Below are 22,593 nucleotides of genomic sequence, written 5' to 3'. Positions count from 1 at the left end.
TTGTGCCAGTCAAAGCCCCTTCCTTGAGGATTTGCAGAAATTTAAATATCTCCCCTGACCAGAAGAAGAAAGAGCTGTTAAAAAATTCCCAGAACGAGATGAGTGTTTGCAGTTTTGACCCCTGTGCTTAATTTTTTTCACATCTTTACTTCAGTGGTACAGAAATACAGCTACAGCTCTTTTTCCTCTTGTCCTATGTCAGATCAGTTAATAAAATCAATTTTGAGACAAGCATGTGTGTAGGAACCAATTATTTATCCAGATTTGTAATTAGATAAGTATAAAGTGACAGCTATGTGCCTAGGCATTGTTTTTAATGTGTTGTGGATGCAGAACAAGACACATTTTTTCCCTCCTGGAGTTTGTATCGTTATGTGTAGAGAAACAGAAAACAACCAAGTAAATGTGCAATTATGTCAAAAGACTGTAAGTGCTATGGATAATACAGCCAAGATTGGAAATGATAGGTATTTCACACAGGGTCATCAGGGCAAGCCTCTCTGACAGTGTTGTTCTGTACACACCAAAGAGTGAGCAGAAGCCCCATAGCCATGTTTCTACTTTGGTGAGTGAGTTTGTTAAGTGTATAGCAAGCCAAAGTATAAGTCGCAAGTAATAGATTTGGAGAGAGGGCAAGAAAACTGGACTAATGCCAATATTCACTTCATAGATGGGAGAGGAGCTCATGAGTCCAGGATCCTCCCCAGAAAGCTATCAGCAGTTAATAGTTTCTGGGGAGGGGAGTTATAGTCTTCAGTGGTATAGCATCTGATGAGTTACACATTCTTTGGTGGATGGCTCGATGGCCATGCCTGTGCAGGAAGCTCTGGTTAAACTCTGTGGTTCATAGAACAAACAACAGCAACAAAGCAATGACTTGGTAGTGGAAAGAGGACTTGTCTGGAGGATGGGAGGGGAGTTGGGTGGGAAAGTGGCAGTAGAGAGGACTGGGTGGTGAGTGTGACGTGGACACATTATATAAGTATAGAAAATTATCAAAGAATAGTTTCACTTAAAAAAAAAGGGCGACTCTGGAATTTTCTAAATAACTGCTATATTATTTGCAGAGATGGGGGGATTACAAAAAGAGTTGGGTGGTGAGTGGTAGAAAGAGCAAGCGCCCTGTGTGGCATGCTTATAATTTGAGCTGCCCTCTATACAGCCAAGAGCCATGCTGAGGTGGTAGTTGGATGCCAGGCTCTACCCAGCTTGAGGTATTGACCTAACTGGAGCAGTAAGGGAATGAGGAAAAGGCAGACACTTAGACACATGTAAAGAAAAGGTGGGATGCAGTGAGCTGTGCTCACACTGATGGAACGTACCAATTTTGACAGTAGGTCAGAGTCTCAGTTTGAGCAGAAGACTAAAAGATGGAATGGAAGGAACCAAGCTGATACCTTGAGGAAGGATGATCTATGTAGAGATGATCCAAAAGACTGATTTGGTTGGTAATATGATAGAGGAGGCAGGTTTCTTTTATACAATGAAAGGTGGACATCTCTGTAGAGGAGCACACTCAGCTTGCAGTTATCTTAGAGAAGTAAACTATGGTTGATAGTTTTTACACACACTGGTCAATTGTTTATTAACACTTGTACTTGGACCACAGGAGGGTTTGCCATGTCTCTGAGCCTCACCTGGGGAAGGCTTTGTGTCTCCCATGGTCTGAGACATTGGTGTGTTTGACATGGCCCTACCCAAGTCAATGATACACATTCACTTAGGACTTCATCCATTTCCTATATTTGGGAATGAGGGTCTGGGGTATGGAGATGGGAAACAGATTTGAGTGCCATCAGCATAAAAATAGCATTAAAGCCACAAGATTACAGGGTCAGCAGAGAGAGAAGGGCAAGGTCTTCGGGCCAAGCTGTGGTCATTGCCAAAGGCACATACACTGGGAATGAAAATGGTTTCTGAAGAAAAAGAAAATCAAGAAAGAATGTTGACCCAGAGACAAGAGATGGATGGCCTCATTTGGAGAAAGAGTGCACTTACTAACTGCTCCCATGTTGACAGGGCAGTGAAATGCCAGTGGGTTTGGAGACATAGGCGTCCAGTGGCCAGACCGTGAATAACTGGGCAGAGGATGATGGCTGTGACAGTGTTAAAGGCCTCTTTGTGGCACTCAGTCACATGTTGGGGTGAATTTCCTCATCATGGTGTGTGTCTTTCTCTGGCCTTTTCCTGTGGGCTGGTAGCAGCAGTCCAATAGTTGGTCTTAACCAGGAAGTAGATCATTGATATCACCAGGTACTTGAGCTGTTCTCTTTCCTCATGAGGTTCTCTGTTTCGTGAAAACAATCATTACATTTTAAATAAAAGGACTAGAGGAACAAAACTTAAAAATGAAAATGAAAGTTTGTGCCTGTAAGTAGAATAATACATATATAATACCCACCCACTCTCATAATACCCACACACCTTCACAATACTCACACACCTTCACAATACCCACCCACTCTCACAATACCCACCCACTCTCACAATACCCACCCACTCTCACAATACTCACACACCTTCACAATACCCACACACTCTCACAATACTCACACACCTTCACAATACCCACACACTCTCACAATACTCACACACCTTCACAATACCCACACACTCTCACAATACCCACACACCTTCACAATACCCACACACCTTCACAATACCCACCCACTCTCACAATACTCACACACCTTCACAATACCCACCCACTCTCACAATACCCACCCACTCTCACAATACCCAACAATACCCACCTACTCCCTGTAGCCAGAGGAGTTGCAAGTGTCCTGCTCTAAAACACCTGCTAACTAAACTGTGATGAACTGAAGAGTCTGAAATATACTTTGAAAAACTGGAACTGACTCATTTTGCATTTAATAACCATGTTATAAAATGAATGTTAAGAGGCTGCTGTGTTCTTCGAAGATGTTCGTATTTTCTTACAACAATGAAGGAACTAAGCAGAGTCTTGGGGGTAGGAAAAGCTGTTGGCTCAAAGAATTCTCCTGTTTGAGAAGAGGGCATCTTGTGGTAATTAGGGTACAAGAAAGAAACTGACTTTCATGGCCACAGTTTTAGTTCAAATAAATATGTAGAGTAGAAATACAGTATGGTGCATTTACACATTAAGCAGTACCATGTCCATTTTTGATGAAGCTGATTGCTTTCTCTTTATCAAAAAACAAAAACAGATTTTGTTGGAGCCAGGAGTGATCCAGGATGTGTTAGCAGCTGGCAGTCACCTACAGCTGTTGGAGCTTCTCAATTTGTGTTCCCACTATCTCATCCAGGTACGTGTGCTTGCATCTACTAATTGCCCTTCACATTCCCTTGCCCTGCAGTTGTGAACCGTCCCTTACCAACTGAGGCCCAATGATAGAAAAATCACACTCATGTGTGTGTGTGTGTGTGTGTGTGTGTGTGTATACTCTGTGCTAGTGGTTTCTTGAGGACACAGGTAAGAGGATCCTAGGAAGACAGCTATAGTTCCTGTATCCTCTCATAGACATGTAGACATGGATATGTTATCTTTCCTCTCTGCCCACTCCAGGGGTCCACTGTCCTCAGGCAGCAGACTGACTCAGCACCCATGCATAGGCCTGCCTCAGGGTCTCAGCACCCATGCATAGGCCTGCCTCAGGGTCTCAGCACCCATGCATAGGCCTGCCTCAGGGTCTCAGCACCCATGCACAGGCCTGCCTCAGGGTCTCAGCACCCATGCATAGCCCTGCCTCAGGGTCTCAGCACCCATGCATAGGCTTGACACAGGGTCTCAGCACCCATGCATAGGCCTGCCTCAGGGTCTCAGCACCCATGCATAGGCCTCCCCACAGGGTCTCAGCATCCATGCATAGGCCTGCCCCAGGGTCTCAGCATCCATTCACAGCCCTCCCCATAGGGTTCTAGGGAGATAATCCTAGAACGGGTCCTAGTTTGTAGGAATGCTCCTTGTGGAAATGACCGCGAATGCAAGAAAGGTTGAACACCCACTGAGAACACGTAACAGTAGCTAATATGCCACAGAGTCACATAGAATTAATAATCCTGTGAACTTCCAAGGTGGTAAAGATTGGAAAACAAATGAGTGAGCTGTGCATCCTTCTCCTGACGTGCTGGATGGTTAGGAATGGCTCAGTGAGAGAGATGGAAAGAAATTGACATACACTGTGCTGCTGTGTATTTACAAGTGTTTTTGCATTCATTCTTCACAATAAATTTACACATTAAAAAAAGTGTCAGAGATTTGCAATATACCCATCTTGCTTGATGCAATGTGGCTGCTGAGGGTGGTAGAGCTTTCTCATTCCAAAAACAGTTTTCTCTTGTAAAAAACAAAACAAAACAACAACAACACAACAAAACTATTAGGTAAGATGTTGAACTGCTATATAGAAACTTCATGGCTCTGAGACATATTTTATAGTTAAGATTACATTTAATTAAAACAATTTATTTATTGTTAACTTATTATTAATTATTATATTGATTTGATGTCTTTGGCAAGGCTAATATTCTGGCCTTGTCACATACGCCTTTCTTTCTCTCTCTCTCTCTCTCTCTCTCTCTCTCTCTCTCTCTCTCTCTCTCTCTCTCTGTATTTATGCACGCACATGTATGTGTGTGTGTCTGTGTGACTTTGTGAGTATGCATGCTCACATGCACACACAGCATGTGTGTGTAGAGGTTAGATAACAACCTATGAATGTCCCTCCTTCCCTCCCACCATGTACGTCCTAGGTCATGAGTTTAGGTCATTAGACTTAGCAGCAAATACGATTACCCACTGAATCATCTCTCAGCCCTAAGTATTCATTCATATTTTAGGATTTTCCCATTTGTTCCATAGTCTCACAATACAATGAAAAGTAATTAAAATAATGAACCTACACACTTTTATTTTAGTATCTTTGTGCATATTAGTAGAAGAAAAAAATCTTATATTTCTACCCAATTACTTTATTATCCTTTGTAATCATTTTCAATAATTCTAAATTTGTCTAAATGTGCTATAAATGGGTCCTATATCATTCTCCTCTGCTACCCATTATGGAATTGTCAAAGCTTTTTCACATTTAACATCTTTTTTCTGTGTGTTTTTTTTTAAATTTTCTTGACAAACCTGGGAAACAGGAACCCAAGATGACAGTGTGAGGAATATCAGCCATGTTTACCTAAGAAAAAATACAGAATATGAAATTTTCACCATTATCTCAACACATTTAACCTACCAGTAAATGTTTAACTATTTTTATCTGGTTTTCTTTCCTTTTCCTCTCAGTAGTTTTGGGTGGTATGGGAGAGCTGTTTCTAAATCCATTCTGCTGGTAGTCAATGGGAATCATCTAGGAAGGTTACAAGATTTCAGAAATGTGTGGTTGGCTTGGAAATTGCAATGATTTCTATTTGACATTTCTATATCAAATACTACTACTTCAGCTTTGGAAGCACAACTGGATTCACTTTCCTATGGCAGATAACACTCAGTGACACCAGACAGACATTTAGTTAGAGTAGTATAACTGTGGAGGATTATAGACAGGCCTATATCGAAACCGACTGTAGACAGTGTGTGTATATTTATACCTGCTTTTACAGATGAGAATTCCAGATGAACACTAGAAGTCTATGTGCGTTTCTCCTGCCCTATCAGACCAACTTGATGAGACCTAAGTAGCCGAGCACTTTGCAGCTGAACTTCCATTCAGTTCATGCAGGTCAAGGTGCAGTTTGAATGAAGTTATGTTCTGCGAACAGTTATTACTCAGTCTTTTCAAAGATGGTTGAATCTCAGTGAGTGCTCACAGACGCTGTTCTTGCCTTCTCTTGTGACCTCTGCCTTGTTATCAGTGACTATTGCAAGATGTTGAGCTCACAAAAGGAAACTGACTGGACAGGAACCAAGTCCTGTGTCTGTAGAAACTAGATCCTCACTCTTTCCAATACAGATGTTGTTCTTTCGGGGTAAAGGCTCCAGATTGGGTCAACCAGCTTTCATGTTATATTATTTTAATGTAGGCTTATATATCTTCACTCTTTGGCAATATTGCTCAACTGATTTTAAATGTCATAGAGAATCATGTAGACGAATTTCTAAACAGTCTTATTAAATAAGAAACACAGAGCCAAATATAGGGGTGCAAGCCATAGAGATCAGAGCAATAGCCACCAACTAACCTTAGCTCACCATGACGCAAGAGAGCTGAACCCACAACCATGAGATTAAGAGTCTCATGCTCTACCAACTGAGACAAAGGAACAACCCACTAGATTAAACATAGATGCCAGGCAATGATGGCACATACCTTTAGTCCTAGCACTCAGGAGGCAGAGACCTGTCTGGATCTCTGTGAGTTCAAAGCCACCCTGGATTACATGAGATTGATTCAGTCTTGGAGAGAAATAGAGCCAGGCAGTGGTGGCACACACCTTTAATCCCAGCACTTGGGAATCATGTGCATTTAGAATCATTTAGTTGAATATATAGAAAGGGTTGGGGTTTTTTTGTAAAGGAAAATTCTCCAATGTTTAAAATGTACGAAGAAGTTGTGGTCTGTTACCAATGCTAATGTGTTTGCCATCCTTGTTGGAGCCTTTGACCAACAGGACTATGAAAAGTATTGCCACCACGATGTCTCCTATTATTTTGCTGTTCTTACATTCCTCTTGCTTCTTCCGTGAAAGACAGGTGACTCTTCTAGGAGCCTGTTTTGTTTTTGTTTTTGTTTTTGTTTTTGTTTTTGTTTTTGTTTATCTATTCCTTATTTTAAAACTGTCTGAGGAGAACCCTTTCCAGAAGCTCCCTGAGCCTCTCCAAGCCATTAGCAGACACCTTGGAAACTTCTGACACATGAATGCTGCTGCCCCACCTCCACCCTAGTGCCCACCCCACCCCACTCCCAGAGAAGAAAACTTGGAGGTCATAGTGTGGGCTCCTTTTCCCTGCCTTTTCAAAAAGATCCACAGCCAAGGTCCAGTGTGAAATAAAATATGAGTGATTCTTTGTTCCACATTGCCCACTGTATTCTAAAAGTTCCTCTAGAAATGTAAACCAATTCATTAAAGATTAAATACTGTTGAGGCTGGGTCCTATCAAGTGTGTGAATGACCTTGCCTTTCAGCGTTCATGTGTTTGCATGCATTCTGTCCTCTATTGTAAACACTGTTAAGGAAACCCCTGGAGATCACTTCCTGAGTGAGAGGGCCAATACACCCACTGGTTTACTGAGCTCCTTCTCATGCTCTACTTTTTCCCAGCTAAATTCTGGACTTTTGTTTGTTTTGTTTTTTGAAACATGGTATCCCAGGCTTGCCTCTAACTCACCAATACTTTTGCTTCCACCTTCAGTGTTTTGAGATTATAGGCATGTATCATCACACTCAGCCTTCTCAGCAATTTTGTATTAACTATTGAACTTTTCTAACTAAATTTCTTTTTTATATATTTTTATTATTTAAAACAACTTTCAAATTTAGACAGACTTTGGTCATATTCTTCCCTTACCACAGGTACTTCCAGATCCTGTCTCCATCCCTACCCACACAAAACTTTACGTTCTTTTTCAAAAAAAGAAAAACAACAAAATGCCCCCTCAAATCAAGAAAACAATGTAAATATAAAACACCACCCCAGAATAAAAAAACAAAACAAAAGTCACCAAACTTCAATCCAATAAAAACATACAAAAACCAAACAACAACGACAGTAACAACAACAACAACAACAACAACAAAAAACCTGTAGAGTCCATTATGTGTTAGTCAACTACCCTGAACATGAGACCAGCCCTGAAGTTGTTGATATACCTAGTATCCCTCCATTGGAGAAAACTGATTTTCCCTCTCTAAGCAGGTATAAATAACAGTTTAAATAAAGTAAAACCTTTACCCTAGTGACTAGGTTTTCATTCATTCATTCATTCATTCATTCATTCATTTAAAAATTAACAAAATAAAATAATGTAATAAAATAAAATAAAAAGTATCACATCAAAGTTGGACAAGAAAAACCACAAGATGGAAAAGAGCCCAAGAGAAGGCACAAGAATAAGAGACCCACTTGTTTACATGCTCAGGAATCCCCTAAAAATACTAAACTGGAAACCATAATATGAGCGCACAGGACCTGGTGCAGGCCTTGTGAATTCTGCTTACGTTTTACTCATGTTGATTTAGAGGGCCTTGTTTTCTTGGTGTCCTCCATCCCCTCTGGGCCTTACACTCTTTCTACCTCCTCTTCCATGGAGTTCCCTGAGTTCTGAAGGGACGGATTTGATTAAGACATCCTGTTTAGGACTGAGTGTTTCAAGGTCTATTGCTCTATGCATAATATCTGGGTGTGGATCTCTATATTTGGTCCCATCTGCTCTAGAGGAAGCTTCTCTGGTGATGGCTGAGCAAAGTACTCATCTATGACTATAGCCAAATATTATTAGGATTAATTTTATTGTTACATTATTTTTCTTTATTTCTTTTCTTCTTTTTTTTTTTTTTAGACTAGTATTATTTGGGTTTACCCTAGTTCCCTGGGCTATCTAGTCTCAGGTTCCTGGTCACCCAAGCAGTGTTGGATATGGGTTCCATCTCCTGGAGTGGGCCTTAAGTCAGATCAGTTATTTCACTGATTACTCCCCAAGATTTGAGTCACCATTGCCCTGGCATATCTTAAAGGAGGTACACAACTGTGGATAAAGGGATTGTGGCTGGCTTGGTATTTATGTTTCTCTTTTGATAGCATCCAGAGTACCTTTCTATACCAAAGATGCTGGAACAAAAGAGTGAAGGCTTTATGTAGGCACCAGCTTGACATCTCCCTATTCAATGAGTTGTCTTCAGCAATGGGGCCTTGCTGTCAGTTTATGGAGAATGACTTACAGTCTTGGCAACAGCCTAGGTTGTTTGGGGATTTCCGTGGGACCCCTCTGGCCAACAACTCAATTAAATGTAAGTACCAGAAGCTTCCTTGGGTGACACGAGATTGGCTCTGTCTCACTCATTATTTGGTGATTTTATTTAGATTGTCTTCATATTTGTGTATATTTTAGGAAGTTTCTACTGTATTATGTTTCTATACTACCCCTCAAATGCCCCTTAATTTTAAATGTCTATCTACATATTCCCTTCCACAACCCCCTCTCTTCTCCCCCTCTCCACCTGATCCTCTCACTGCAACTCCCCTTCCCTCTATATTTATCTGTTCTATTTCCCTTTCCTCTTGAGTCTATCTACTCCCTCTAGTCCATTACTCTATACTAACCTTCTGTGCTTCTATGGACTGTGGCTTGAATATCATTGACTAAAAGCTTCACATATAATATTATCCACATGTAAGGGAATACATACCATATTTGTCTTTCTGAGTCTGGGATACCTCACTCAGGATGATTTTTTTCTAATTCCATTCATTTGCCTGCAAATTTCATGATGTCATTTTTTAACAGCTAAGTAATACTCTACTGTGTAAATGTTTTCTGTATCCATTCTTCTGTTGAGGGACATCTAGGTTGTTTCCAATTTCTGGCTATCATGAATAGAGCAGCAGTGAACATGGTTGAGCAGGTGTCTCTATGGTAGTATGAAGTGTCCTTTGGGTGTATACCCAAGAGTGGTATACCTGAATCATGAGGTAGATCGATTTCTGTCTTCCTCAGGAACGACCACCACTCTGATTTCCATAGTAACTGTGCAAGTTTGCACTCCCACCAACAATGGATGGCATTCCTCTTACTCCACATCTTTGCCAGCATGAGCTATTACTTGTTTTGTTGACCTTAGCCATTCTGACAGGTGTAAGATAGAATCGCAAAGCAGTGTGGATTTGCATTTCCCTGATGGCCAAGGCTGTTGAACATTTCTTTAAGGGTTTCTCAAACATTTGACTTTCTTCTATTGAGAATTCTCTATTTAGATCTGTACCACATTTTAAAATTGGGTTATTTGTTTTCTTGATGTCTAGATTCTTGAGTTCTTTATATATTGTGGATATTAGTGTTCTATCATATATATAGTTGATAAAAAAAATTGTGCTATTCTGTAGGCTACCATTTTGTCCAAATTACAGTGTTCTTTGCTGTGCAGAAGCTTCATGCTCAAGTTTCATGAGGTCCCATTTGTTAATTTTAGTTGATTTTAGTGCCTATGCTAATGGTTTTCTGTTCAGAAAGTCTTTTCCTACACCAATGAGTTCAAGACTATTCTCCATTTTCTCTTCTATTGGGTTCAGTGTATCTATATTTTATATTGAGGTCCTTGGTCCATTTGGAGTTGAGTTTTGTGCAAGATGATAAGTATGAACAGATTTGTATTCTTATCAATACAGCCATCCATTTTGACCAGGATCATTTGTTGAAAATCAGGTGTCCATAGGTGTGTGGATTTCTGTCTGCATCCTCAATTTGATTGCCTTGATCAACATGTCTGATGGGGACCAGTACACTATTTTTATTTTTTATTACTATAGCTTTGTAGTACAGTTTGAAATTGGAGATACTTGTACCTCCTCAGTTCTTTTACGGTTCAAGATTGTTTTAGGTATCCTAGGTTTTTGTGTCTTTTCTTATGAAGCTGAAAACTGTCCTTTCAAGATCTGTAAAGAATTGTTTTGGAATTTTAATGGGAATTGCATTGAATCTGTAGATTGATTTTAGTAGGATGGCTGTTTTTATTATATTAATCATATTTATCCATGAGCATGGGAGATCTTTCCATGTTCTAATATCTTCTTTAATTTTTTTTTCTTAAAGGACTTGAAGTTTGTATTAGACAAATCTTTCACTTGCCTGGTTAGATGTACCCCAAAATATTTTATAATATTTGAAGCTATTGTGAAAGGTTTTGTTTCCCAGATTTCTTCCTCAGATCATTTGTCATTTGTGTGTAGAAAGGCTACTGATTTTTGTGAATTAATTTTGTATCCAACTACTTTGCTGAAGGTGTTTATCTGCTGTATGAGTTTCCCAGTGGAATTGCTAGGGTCACTTATATATACTATCATGTCTTTAGTTGTTTTATTTTTCTAGCAATATAGTACTTCAAGTACTATATTGAATAGGTATGGAGAGAGTGAACAACCTTGTCTTGTTCCTGACTTTCATGGAATTGCTTTGAGTTTCTCTCCATTTAAGTTGATATTGGCTATGGGCTTGCTGTAAACTTTATTATGTTGAGGTATGTCCTCTGGATCCCTGATCTCTCCAGGACTTTTCTCATGAAGGAGTGTTGCATTTCGTTAAAGGCCTTTCCTGCATCTAATGAAAATGATCGTGTGCGTTTTTTCACAGTTCTTAAAAAATTTATTTTGGATTATATTTATCAATTTACATATGTTGAACCAGCCTACTTGATCATGGTGGATGATCTTTTTGATGTGTCTTGGATTCAGTTTGTAAGCATTTTTGCATGTATGTTCATGACAGAATTCAGTCTGCAATTCTCTTTGTTGATTCTCTATGTGTTTTGGATATCAGGGTAACTGTAGCCATATAAAATGAATTGAGCAATGGTCCTTCTGTTTTGGTATTCTGGAATATTTGAGGAATAATGGCATTAACTCTTCTTCGAAAGTCTGGTATAATTCTGTGCTAAATCCTCTGGCCCTGGACTTTTTGGTTGGGAGATTTTAATGACTACTTATATTTTACTAGGAGTTATAGTTATGTTTAAATTGTTTATATGCTAGAGATTTTACTTTGGTAAATTGTATGAATCAAGGAATTTCCCATTTCTTTTCAATTTTCCAATTTGGTGGAATATAGGTTTTTAAAGTATGTCCTTATAATTCTCTGAATATCCTCAGTGTCTGTTATGTTCATCCTTTCATTTTAATTTTATTAATTTGGATTTTACATTGCCACTTCTTAGTTAATGTGGATAGATAATAAAATAATAAATGTTATTTATTATTCCATAAATAATAAGATTTATTGATTTTTCTCAAAGAACCAACTCTTTGTTCCACTGATTCTTGGTTTCATTTAGCTGTTTGTTTCAATTTCATAGATTCTAGCTGTGAATTTGGTTATTTCTTGCCATCTACTTTTTGGGGTGTGATTTTTTTTTGTTCTAAAGCTTTCAGATGTGCTCTTAAGTTGTTAGTATGAGGTCTCTCCATTTTTTTTAAATGTAGGCACTTGGTGCTAAGAGCTTGCCTTTTAGAACAACCTACATTATGTTCCATAGGTTTGAGTATGTTTTTATTCATTTTCATTGAATTCTAGAAAGTCTTTAAGTTCTCTCTTGACTCGTTTTTCATTCAGAAGAAACTTGTTCAGTTTCCATGAATTTGTAGGCTTTCTGTTTCTTTCTGTCATTGTTGAGATCCAACTTTAATCCATGATCTGGTAGAATTAGGGATATTATTTCAATTTTCTTTTATCTGTTGAGATTCGCTTTGGTCAGATTTGGAGAAAGTTCCATGAGTTGCTGAGAAGAAGGTATATTCTCTAGTGTTTGGTTGAAATGGTCTGTAGATATCTGTTAGGTCCGTTTGAGTCACAGCATCTGTTAGCTCCAGTATTTCTCTGTTTAGTTTTTTGTGTGAATGACATAATCATTGGTGAGAGTGGGTATTGAAGTCTCCCACTATCAATGTGTGAAGGTGAATGTTAAGCTTTAGTAGTGTTTCTTTTACAAACATGGGTGTAACATAAATTTCTAAATGGTCTTATTAATAATAATAATAAAATACCCTCAGAGCCAGATATTGGGGTGAATGCTGAAAGATCAGAGAAACAGAACAAGCCACAGCCAACCTCACCTTACCGACTCCTCAGCCTCCAGAGTGTGAGTTCCTGTTTTCTCAGGTCTTATATACATTTCTGTGTCTTGCCATACTACTTCCTGGGATTAAAGGTGTGTGTCCTTCCCAAGCAAAAACATAAGATCTGAAGTGCTGGGATTAAAGGTGTGTGCTACCATGCCTGGCTCTGTTCCCAGTGTGGCCTTGAACTCACAGAGATGGATCCTGTTTTCACATCTGTTCTATTTGTCTGTATCTTTTTATTGGGGAATTGAGACCACTGATGTTGAGAATTGTCATGTCCTGTTTTGTTGCTGTTGTTGTTGTTGTTGTGGTGGTGGTGGTGGTGGTGCTGGTGTGTGTGGGTGTGTGTGTGTGTTTCCTCTCTCTTGACTTTGCTGGTCTGGGATTATTTATTCCCTGTGTTTTCTTGTATGTAGTTAACTTCTTCATCTTGGAGTTCCCCCTCTGGTGCCTTCTGTATGGCTGGATATATAGGTGGATATTGCTTAAATTTGGTTTTATGATGGGATGTCTTATTTTCTTCATCTATGGTGATTGAAAGTTTTGATGGGTGTAGTAGTCTGGGATGGCATCTGTGGTCTCTTAGAGGCTGCAGTGAATCTGTCCAGGCCCTGCTGGCTATTGGAGTCTCCATTGAGAAGTCAGGTATTATTCTAATAGGTCTGCCATTGTATGTTATTTGGTCTTTGTCCCTTGCAGATTTTAATATTCTTTCTTTGTTCTGTGCATTTAGTGTTTTGATGATTATGGGCTAAGGGACTTTCCTTTCTGGTCTAGTCTACTTGATGCTGTGTATGCTTCTTGTGTTTTGATGGCATCTCCTTCTTTATGTTAGGGAAATTTTCTTCTAGGATTTTGTTGAAATATTTTCTGTGCCTTTGACTTATGTATGATTTTCTCCTTCCTCTAATTCCTTTTATTCTCAGATTTGGTCTTTTCATAGTGTCCCAGATTTAACATTTTCTTCGACCAAGGTATCCATTTCTTCTACGCCCGAGATTCTGTCTTCCATCTCCTATATTCTGCTGGTGAAGCTTGCCTTTGATGTTCCTGTTCAAGTTCCTAAATTTCTCATTTCTAGATTTCCCTCAGTTTGGGTTTTCTTTTCTGAGTTTATATTCACTGTCAGGTCTTGAGTGGTTTTGTTGCCTTCCACTGTTTGCGTTTTCATGTATTTCTTTAAGGGTTTTATTTGTTTCCTCTCTAAGGACCTCTATCATGCTCACAAAGGCTATTTTAAGGTCTTTTTCTCATGCTTCAGCTGTGATGGAATATTCAGGGCCTAATGTGATAGGATTGCTCAGCCCTAGTGGAAACATATTGCCCTGGCTATTATTGATTGTTGTTTTTATTTGTTTGTTTTTGGTTTTGTTTTGATTTTTAGAGATAGGATTTCTGTGTATCCCTGGCTGTCCTGAAATTTTCTCTGTAGACCAGGGCTAACCTCAAACTTAGAGATCCACTGGCCTTTGCCTCCTGAGTGCTGGAATTAAAGGCATGCATCACCACTGCCTGGCCTGTGTTTTTACACTGACATCTAGGTATCCGTGGTTGGTAATTGTTATTCTAGAAGCTGATATCTGGACTTGTCTTTACTGGGTGGATGTTTTGTTCCTTGTGTTTTGTTTTCTATCTGGTTCATAGGAGAGTAGTGGCTATGGGTTGCCTGTAGGAAAATCTTATGGAGTCCCGATACGTGTGGCCATTTGGGGGTTCCAGGTAAAATGTGTTTCTCAGTATTGGAGTTTGAGACTTAGGAATGGGTTCGAGATGGTGGAGGGGCTTGCAAGAGGAAGGAAAGTAGGGTGATCCACCAGGATATGCTTAGCTAATCCCCTGGGAATGGGGGCAAAGAGTGAAGAGAAGCCAGAGTAGGTCTGCTACAGAGTTGGAGATGAGACTGGGTAATTGGACTTGGAAGAACGGATGGAGAGGTGAAAATCTGTCATTATTCTACTTGTTTTCCTGGTCAGAGTGGTCTGTGAGTTCCCATGGAGTGCCTGCTGGAGTTGGAGGCTGAAACACAGCTAAGAGAGAGGGCAAGAAAGTTTGAAGCGGAAGGTCTGTGGGATCCACTAGAGATGGGTGCAGGAGGGAAAATCTGTGTGATCCACTGGAGATGAATGCAGGAGGGGAAGGTCTGTGTGATACACTGGAGATGGGTGCAGAGGGGAAGATCTGTGTGGTCCACTGGAGATGAGTGCAGGAGGGGAAGATCTGTGTGATCCACTGGAGATGAGTGCAGGAGGGGAAGATCTGTGTGATCCACTGGAGATGGGTGCAGGAGGGGAAGATCTGTGTGATCCACTGGAGATGGGTGCAGGAGGGGAAGATCTGTGTGATCCACTGGAGATGGGTGCAGGAGGGAAGATCTGTGTGATCCACTGGAGATGAGTGCAGGAGGGAAGATCTGTGTGATCCACTGGAGATGGATGCAGAGAGGAAGGTCTGTGTGATCCACTGGAGATGAGTGCAGGAGGGGAAGGTCTGTGTGATCTGCTGGAGATGAGTGCAGGAGGGGAAGATCTGTGTGATCTGCTGGAGATGAGTGCAGGAGGGAAGGGAGGCTGCAGCAGATATTCTGCTGCTACATTGCGGATGAGACTGGGGGATTTGATTTGGAGGAGCAGAAGGAGAGATGAAGATCTGCAATTATCTACCTGCTTTCCTGGCAGGAGTAGCCTGCTGGAGTTGGGGCTAGGACAAAGCAACAAGTGGGGAGAGGGAAGTTAGGAGGAGAAGGTCTGTGGGATCCACTAGAGATGAAGTTGCAGGAAGGCTGCCACGGAGTTTTTGCTGCAGAACTGGGGATGAGATTGGGAGATTGGACTTGGAGGGATGGAGGGAGTGGTAAAGGTCTGTCGTTAGCCCACCTGCTTCTCCAGTAGGAGTGGCCTGTGAGTTCCCAGGGAGTACCTTGTTGGAGGTTTTCTATCTAAATATCACATCAGTAGTTCAAAGTTCATATACCACAACATGCTCTAAGGGTGTTGTTGATCTGCTTGTTTCTATAAATTTGAGTGTTGTTTTAAATATCCAACTTGAGTAGAGTCAGCTTCACAAGTATCTCACACCTGGGTCTTTTCTTTATCACTAAAATTATTGTCTTTCATTAGACACTCACCATTCTTATTTAAAGATTTATTTATTTATTATATATACAGTGTTTCATTATAGATGGTTGTAAACTACCAAGTGGTTGCTAGGAATTGAACTCAGGTCCTCTGGAAGAACAGCCAGTGCTCTTAACCTCTGAGCCATCTCTCCAGCCCTAAGACATTCACCATTCTTGCTAAAAGAGTTTGCTCCCAAATGGGTTTCATGTTTCTAGCCTCTCTTCATGCCAAGCCATATTCCCTTGATTATCATTATCTTTCTAAGGGAAGGGAGCCAGCATTTCCAGAGACTCCCATTTTTATAAGTTTTCTAAGGCTCACATTTCCACTCTGCCGAGTAGCCCTTTTAGTTAGGTGGCACTGTTTTCTTTTTACAGATGGAGGAGTTTAAATTCGAATTAGTATGTTGCTTAAATTTAGAAATGTCCATGAGCTACCTGTTGGTATATCTCAATACATTAGTACAACTCAGTATATTAGTTTACCTACAAAAGTCTTTATTCTTATCTCCATGGCTGGGCCTAATTTTTCCCAGCTGAGCTACCTCTTGCAGGATCCTAAGGCAGAGGTTTTATATGGGGACTTGCCATAATAGAATCCCTGGTAATAGGAGAAGGCAAAAGCTTTAAGTTGTATTTTTTAAAATAAATTTTTATTATGAGATTTTCTATTCATTTTACATACCAACCACAGATTCCCCTGTCCTCCCTCCTCCCTCCCCCCAGCCTCTGCCCCCACCCATGCCCCATTCCCACCTCCTCCAAGGCAAGGTCTCCCATGGGGAGTCAGCAGAGCCTATATAGGGGGCCCCCAGGCAGTGGGATCAGGACCTGTCCCTAGTGCATGAGCTGGGCTTTTGGAACCTAGTGCCTATGGTGAGACACTTTGCACAGCTTTGGTGCAGGAAGGAGGGGCTTAGACCTGCCTCAACTGAATGTACCAGGCTCTGCTGACTCCCCATGGGAGACCTTGCCTTTTAAGCTCTCTTTAAACTGTGCCTGGGTGGTAGGGGTGGAGAAACACAGATGCACAGATACCACACACACACACACACACACACACACACACACACACACACACACACCTTCCTCTCTGGAGAATGCCATAGATCAGGGGTGTTAACTGTTGGAATCATGTTGTGTGTCCTGAAATTGACCCATTAGAAGTTATGTGCTTTGACAAGGGTGCCGTCTTTTGTCATCACTTTCTAAAGGGAAAGAATTCTGTAAGGTTTGTGCCTGTTACCAAAGTTGACACATTCTATTGCCCAATTAACAGCAGTGCCCTTGGTATCACCAGGTCTCACAGCTTTTCTAATGACATGCGACTAAAATGCAGTAATAAAAAGAGCATCCTGTAGGCTCTTACAATAAAACCACCAAAGCAATGATGGGAACAGACTGCCGCTATCTATGTCTAGGCAGCAGGTGGCAGTGTGAATCCACCAAAATTCAATAATTCCTTTAAAGCAAAAATCGGGAAAAATGGAAAGAAAAATTATTTATTTTGCTACATATTAGTCTTCTGACCCAATCAGTAAAAAAGTCATTATTCACACCACACTGGGCAATATGCATTGTAATTTTTAACAAATAATAGGAAACTGTTAATGTGCTCACAGGAAATGCAGTTTTGTCTCGGGCTTCTATGGTCATTTATCACCGCACTTTGTGAAATCACTCATTTGTTCTAATTTGAATGTAAATGACTCTAAGGTTTTACAAATAAGGTGACAGACTCACATAAATGTAATTGCAGGGTTCATCTCCTTCTTTTTATATATCACTCATTAGGTTATGAATTAAATACATCGTATTAAACCAGGGGCATGTCCAATGATGATATTGTAATGGCAAATTACTCTATGCTATTAGAGGTGTATTTTTTATTCATGGACATTAATTTGTCATTAAGCGGCATTAGTTTAGCACTTTTATGTGAAAGACGTGACCTGCAAGAGGAGACATGCTGCTGGGTTCTGAGAGGAGAGGACTCAAGGGGCATAGGTAAAGCCTTTTATCTCTGTGAGGAAACAGGCAGTGTTTTGTTTCTTGTTTTGTTCTGTTTTCTTCTATTACAAATATTACATAAGTCACTTCCTCACACTGAAGGTGTTCTGTATAGTACTCATACCTGGATAATCTAGTAAATAGAACCTCCATTCTTGCTACTAGTCTTTGGGTAGCTGAGAACTAACCTGAAGAGAAGGTAGTGCCCCAACCTATCCCTATCTCATCCCTGTACATGCTCATTCTTTATCCTTCATCTTCCTGTGCTTGTACACTTAATGGGCTACAGAGACAGTCGGCCATGTTCTTTCTTTGGTGAATGTGTACAGACTTAAAGAATTTTATTTTCTCATGAGAGTTTTGGAGAGATTTCTGGGTAATTTTGTTCCTGTTTTTATAAATAGCAGTCTTACGGTTTCTCTTTTAAGAAAAGATTTTTTTCCAGTTCCAACATCAGGAAGCACTGATCTCTGAGAAACCATCTCCAAGACTGATAGCTCTTCAGGCAGATTTGAATCATCCTCCACAGGGTACAGTATGCTTAGAAAATGCTTTTCCCTGCTTTTGCCCTGGGAGGTTTTGGGTACAAGACCTAGGACCTCATCTCCCACAAATTTCAGATTTTCTCTCCCTTCCTCCATATTGCATGAACTCATTATGTGTTGAGGGGACAAAAGTTAGCCTCCATTCAGTAATTTTTATCTGCTTTTTAATGTTAATATGTTAAATAATGGGGGGGAATTGTATAAGTGGCTTTCTATTACTTTTACCTACTGAATACATTTTGTTCAGTTGGAAATACTTCCAACAGTGACCGAACTTGACAGTGAGGAGCTTATATATTATTATAATGGATTACTATTTCTTAAACTAAATAATGTGACAATGACTTATTGGAGGTGATGTCTTCTAAATAATATATTATTTTAAATTTAATTATTAAATTAGCTGTATTACCTAAATATATAGTGGGTATTCTGTATAAAATAATTTATCCTCAAGGTTGAAAAGTTATAACCCATATTCATTTTTTTCTAGTGCTGAGCTATTTTTTCCTATTAGGGAAGACAAATGATTTACTCACATATATATTTAATATGGCCATAATCCAATGCACTAACTGCATACCATTCTGTGCCTCCCTTGAGATGATACCTTTGTTTTTGGAGTATATTAAAGTATAACTTTTGGAAAACATTTTACAAATAGTTTAATCTTTTGGATTCTTTTTCAGTGAAAATAATCAGGAAGGCTAGAAATGTAGCAACCCCAAGTCATAGCCAACTACTAATTATTTGTTCTAATCAAGAATATTTGTCACCTAGCACAAGTAATGCAGAATATAAGATTTGCCAACTATCATTCGTATTTGGCTCCAGAAATGCATCATAAGATCTTCAGTAGCCATTTCTGGGTCCCAGTTAATTTTTTTTTCATATGCTATTGTGTTGGCTTTCATTCTTAAAGCCCATATTGAAGGATGCCAGCAATTGACAGCCCTAAGGCCTGCTGTCTGCTGGGAGAATCATTTCAGCATTTTAATTTGTTATTTGGGTAATTCTAGGGTTGATTGTATCTTCTTTGTGAGTTTTTAAAGAGAGGAAAGAAATCTTGAAGGTTATTTTTCTTAATTATCTCTAATTTCCATTTTAAGCTAGGCAACAAACAAAACCAGAAACACCCTACTTCCACCCCCAAAAAATCTGATTTTGTGCATGCATTTTTCTCAAAAAATAAAAATTCTTCCAATATCTTATGGATGCTGTAGTTCAGAATCAACAATGTATGTATCTCATTTTCTTCCATTATTACTACTTGAATTAGGGATGGTTCAAATGAAATCTGTGCTTCATTTGAGACACTCATTCTCATATCCATCTTCCAACTGTAAATATTTCTACTCAATGAGACGTGTGCCCTCTTCTCTGATACTCGCACACCTCAGCTCCTCATTACAGCCATTTGCCTCCTTGTTGCCCATGGTTTCATCTCCTATTACTACAACAGCCCTCTTCCCTCACTGTGAAACTGACGCTGGCTTTCTTTCCTTTTGTGCAGTAAGTCTTCTGTAATATCTAACAATGAGCCCTGTGTGTTCTCTCCTGCACATCCCTCTCCTCTCTCCTAGTTCCCCTCCTTTTTTTCAGTTCCTTTACAAACTCTTCTTCTCCCATCAACCCAAAGATAGGGAATACTGTATATGGTCCATCTCTTCTGCTCACTGCAGTTGTCTTTCTACTGTGGAGGTCTCTGCATCTCAGCTCCAGATGTGTGTTCTGTTAACATGTTCACTGGATACTCTACATGCATTTCCACTGGATACCCTACATGCATTCCCACTGGATACCCTATACACAGTTCCTGATTGTCTCCATCCAATCCCACATGCTTGCTCTTCGCCATGCTGTTAAGGCAATATCATTCTTTTAGTTATTCCAATGAGAAACCCTGGTCTTGGCAAATATAGGTTATCAGGAGAAGCCACTCCCCCATGGGTATTTTTACTTCACAAGCTTTTTCTTACCCAAACGAGAATTCTTAGACTGCTCCATGACTTTGTGATTCTTGCTCAACTTAATTGACTTGGCCTCTTAGATAGTTCTCAAATGTGCCACCTTGTCTTCTGATTGGCACTGACATCACTGATGTTTGCATTCTTTCTCTTGAACTCTCCTGAAGTACGTCCACACAGCTCCCTGCTTGTAATTATCACCACAACAATGCTGAACATCTGTTTTTAATCTTCAAAATAATTTCTTTCCCAAAAAATTTTAAATAGCTTTCTATCTTCCAGTTGCAAACTAGTTTCTGGCCTTTCTCAATCTTCCTTCCTTTTTGTACTCTCTCTCACTGTATCCCAAGGATAATGTACTTTGTCATCTCCAACCCTCTATCTCCTGAGTTCATTCTTCTGGACATTCTGCAAGTATACAAGTAGAACTCATGCCAGAGACCAAGAATCACCCGAGAATCTTCCCTTCCCTGTGGCCAGCATGCAATGTCACTTTCATACATACCTTGTTCAGTTTCTCATTCTCTCTCTCCTTTCTATTCCTATAACACCATCTTAATCCAGGTCCTTGTTACTCCCAGATTAAAGAAACTTCTTGCAGATTCTTCTTGCTCCAATTCTTCCTCCAATGTTCTGTTTGATTGATTTTAAAAAGTGATTTCAATCCATGAACTTTATTTTGAAATAACAAACTGATTATATTGTACTCTTGCTTAAAGTCCTTCAATATTTGATAGTTCTCTGTGGCCTTTGATATAATGTTCCTTCCTCTTATTTTGACACACTAGTCTGCGTCTGTTACAAAACTTTTTATCTCATTAATTTTATTTTATTTTTTGACAATTTACTGCTCAAGTGCTGTGCTGCCATCTTAGGGAACTCTGTAGATTTCCCTAAAACTTTGTGCAAACCCCTTTTATGTGGGTTGGTTTTCCTATTGTCATCTTTTGAGTTCCTAATACCCTAAGTACTTGGAATACACATTTCCTTTTCCATAGCTGGCTGAGTAGTGCACTCATTTTGAGTTAGATGCCCTCTTTAATTGTGAGCATTCTCCTGGGAGGCTAATCACAATGTATCACATTTAGTTATCTATCTCCTCTTCATTTGTTTATCTCCCTGTGACATAAGCTCATACCCCAAAGTCTCTTGACCTTAAGTGACTTAACCTTTTGGCCTTTCAATCTTAGTCTGTGAAATAGATACAGCATCCTTTTACCCCTTGGTGTTGTTGAAGGATTCAATAAGAGGGTGAATGCAATGTGTCCTGCAACACCGATCCTGCACCAGTAGATGCTTGAGAAGCAAGAGCTGACATGGTGGGATGCTTCCCCTGTGCTCACATGCTGAGTAAGCAATGGTGAATTTTGAAGCAACATTTTTTTTTCAGCTCATGGTGACTGAGGCCAGCATTATTAGTGATTCATGGCCATATTTCTTTGATCATGGTCATATTTCTTTGCCCCTCCCTACTAGAATTCTAGCTTACTAAGAAACTTTCCCAAAGAACAATAAAAAATTATTCATGAGCCTTAGATATTATGCATATAATTGATTATGAAAATGTACCAGTAACCTAATTATAGAATTCCTCTGTTATATAGCACAAATGTATTTAAATAAGTCTTCTAAAAACTACCAGAATTAAAGCATGTTTTTTCTTGTGGTTTTTGAATTGCTGGTAATACTTTGTTTTTGTTTAAACAAAGCATATAAAATGTATATTTGTATTAGCACATGAATATATAGTTACTTAAGGCTATCCAGAAATATTTACTACATGTTTATCTATAAATGTACATATATATTTACACACCAATATATATTTATTTATTCACACACATATATATGTATATATATTTATACACATAAAATACTTGGGCCTATATTATTTTATCACATAATAAATAAGTCTGATCTATATGGTCAATGGAATATTTATTCTCTTCCTTAACAATTTGATTCATCCTATCAACTCCAAATGTAGTATTGAGAAAACTCATCGTCCTTTTACACACATGATCAACAAGATAATTTATTTCCCTGCATGATTCATTAAAAGTTGGGCTGTTTTTACCTGTGAGTTTGTTTTAGCCTGCTCTAGCTCCTCACTACATACCCATGCTCGTACCCTTTATGTTGCCTCCTTGACTCCTGGAGCCCAATCCTTTCCTGCTGCACTGGGTTGGATAATCACGT

The 22,593-nt window shown here is 39.5% G+C and overlaps 1 protein-coding gene across 5 annotated transcripts in view; it reads left to right on the top strand.

Moving 5' to 3' along the window:
- The window catches only part of Klhl32 (kelch like family member 32), a 243,202-nt gene that overhangs the window by 136,730 nt on the left and 83,879 nt on the right, over positions 1-22,593 (top strand). For 4 of the 5 annotated variants that reach the window (XR_004944214.1, XR_004944213.1, XM_036177988.1 and 1 more), the window contains one exon: positions 3,192-3,290. Coding sequence is in view for 1 of the 5 variants with exons in the window: in XM_036177988.1 (XP_036033881.1) it covers positions 3,192-3,290 (99 nt within the window). In the remaining 4 variants the exon portion in view is untranslated. Of the gene's footprint in view, positions 1-3,191; positions 3,291-22,593 lie in introns of those variants that run through there. The other variant, XM_036177990.1, reaches the window with a different exon arrangement.

The sequence above is a fragment of the Onychomys torridus genome, chromosome 2, assembly GCF_903995425.1.
Source record: "Onychomys torridus chromosome 2, mOncTor1.1, whole genome shotgun sequence".
In the NCBI taxonomy this organism is placed as follows: Eukaryota; Metazoa; Chordata; class Mammalia; order Rodentia; family Cricetidae; genus Onychomys; species Onychomys torridus.
This window is presented reverse-complemented; position numbering and strand designations above follow the sequence as displayed.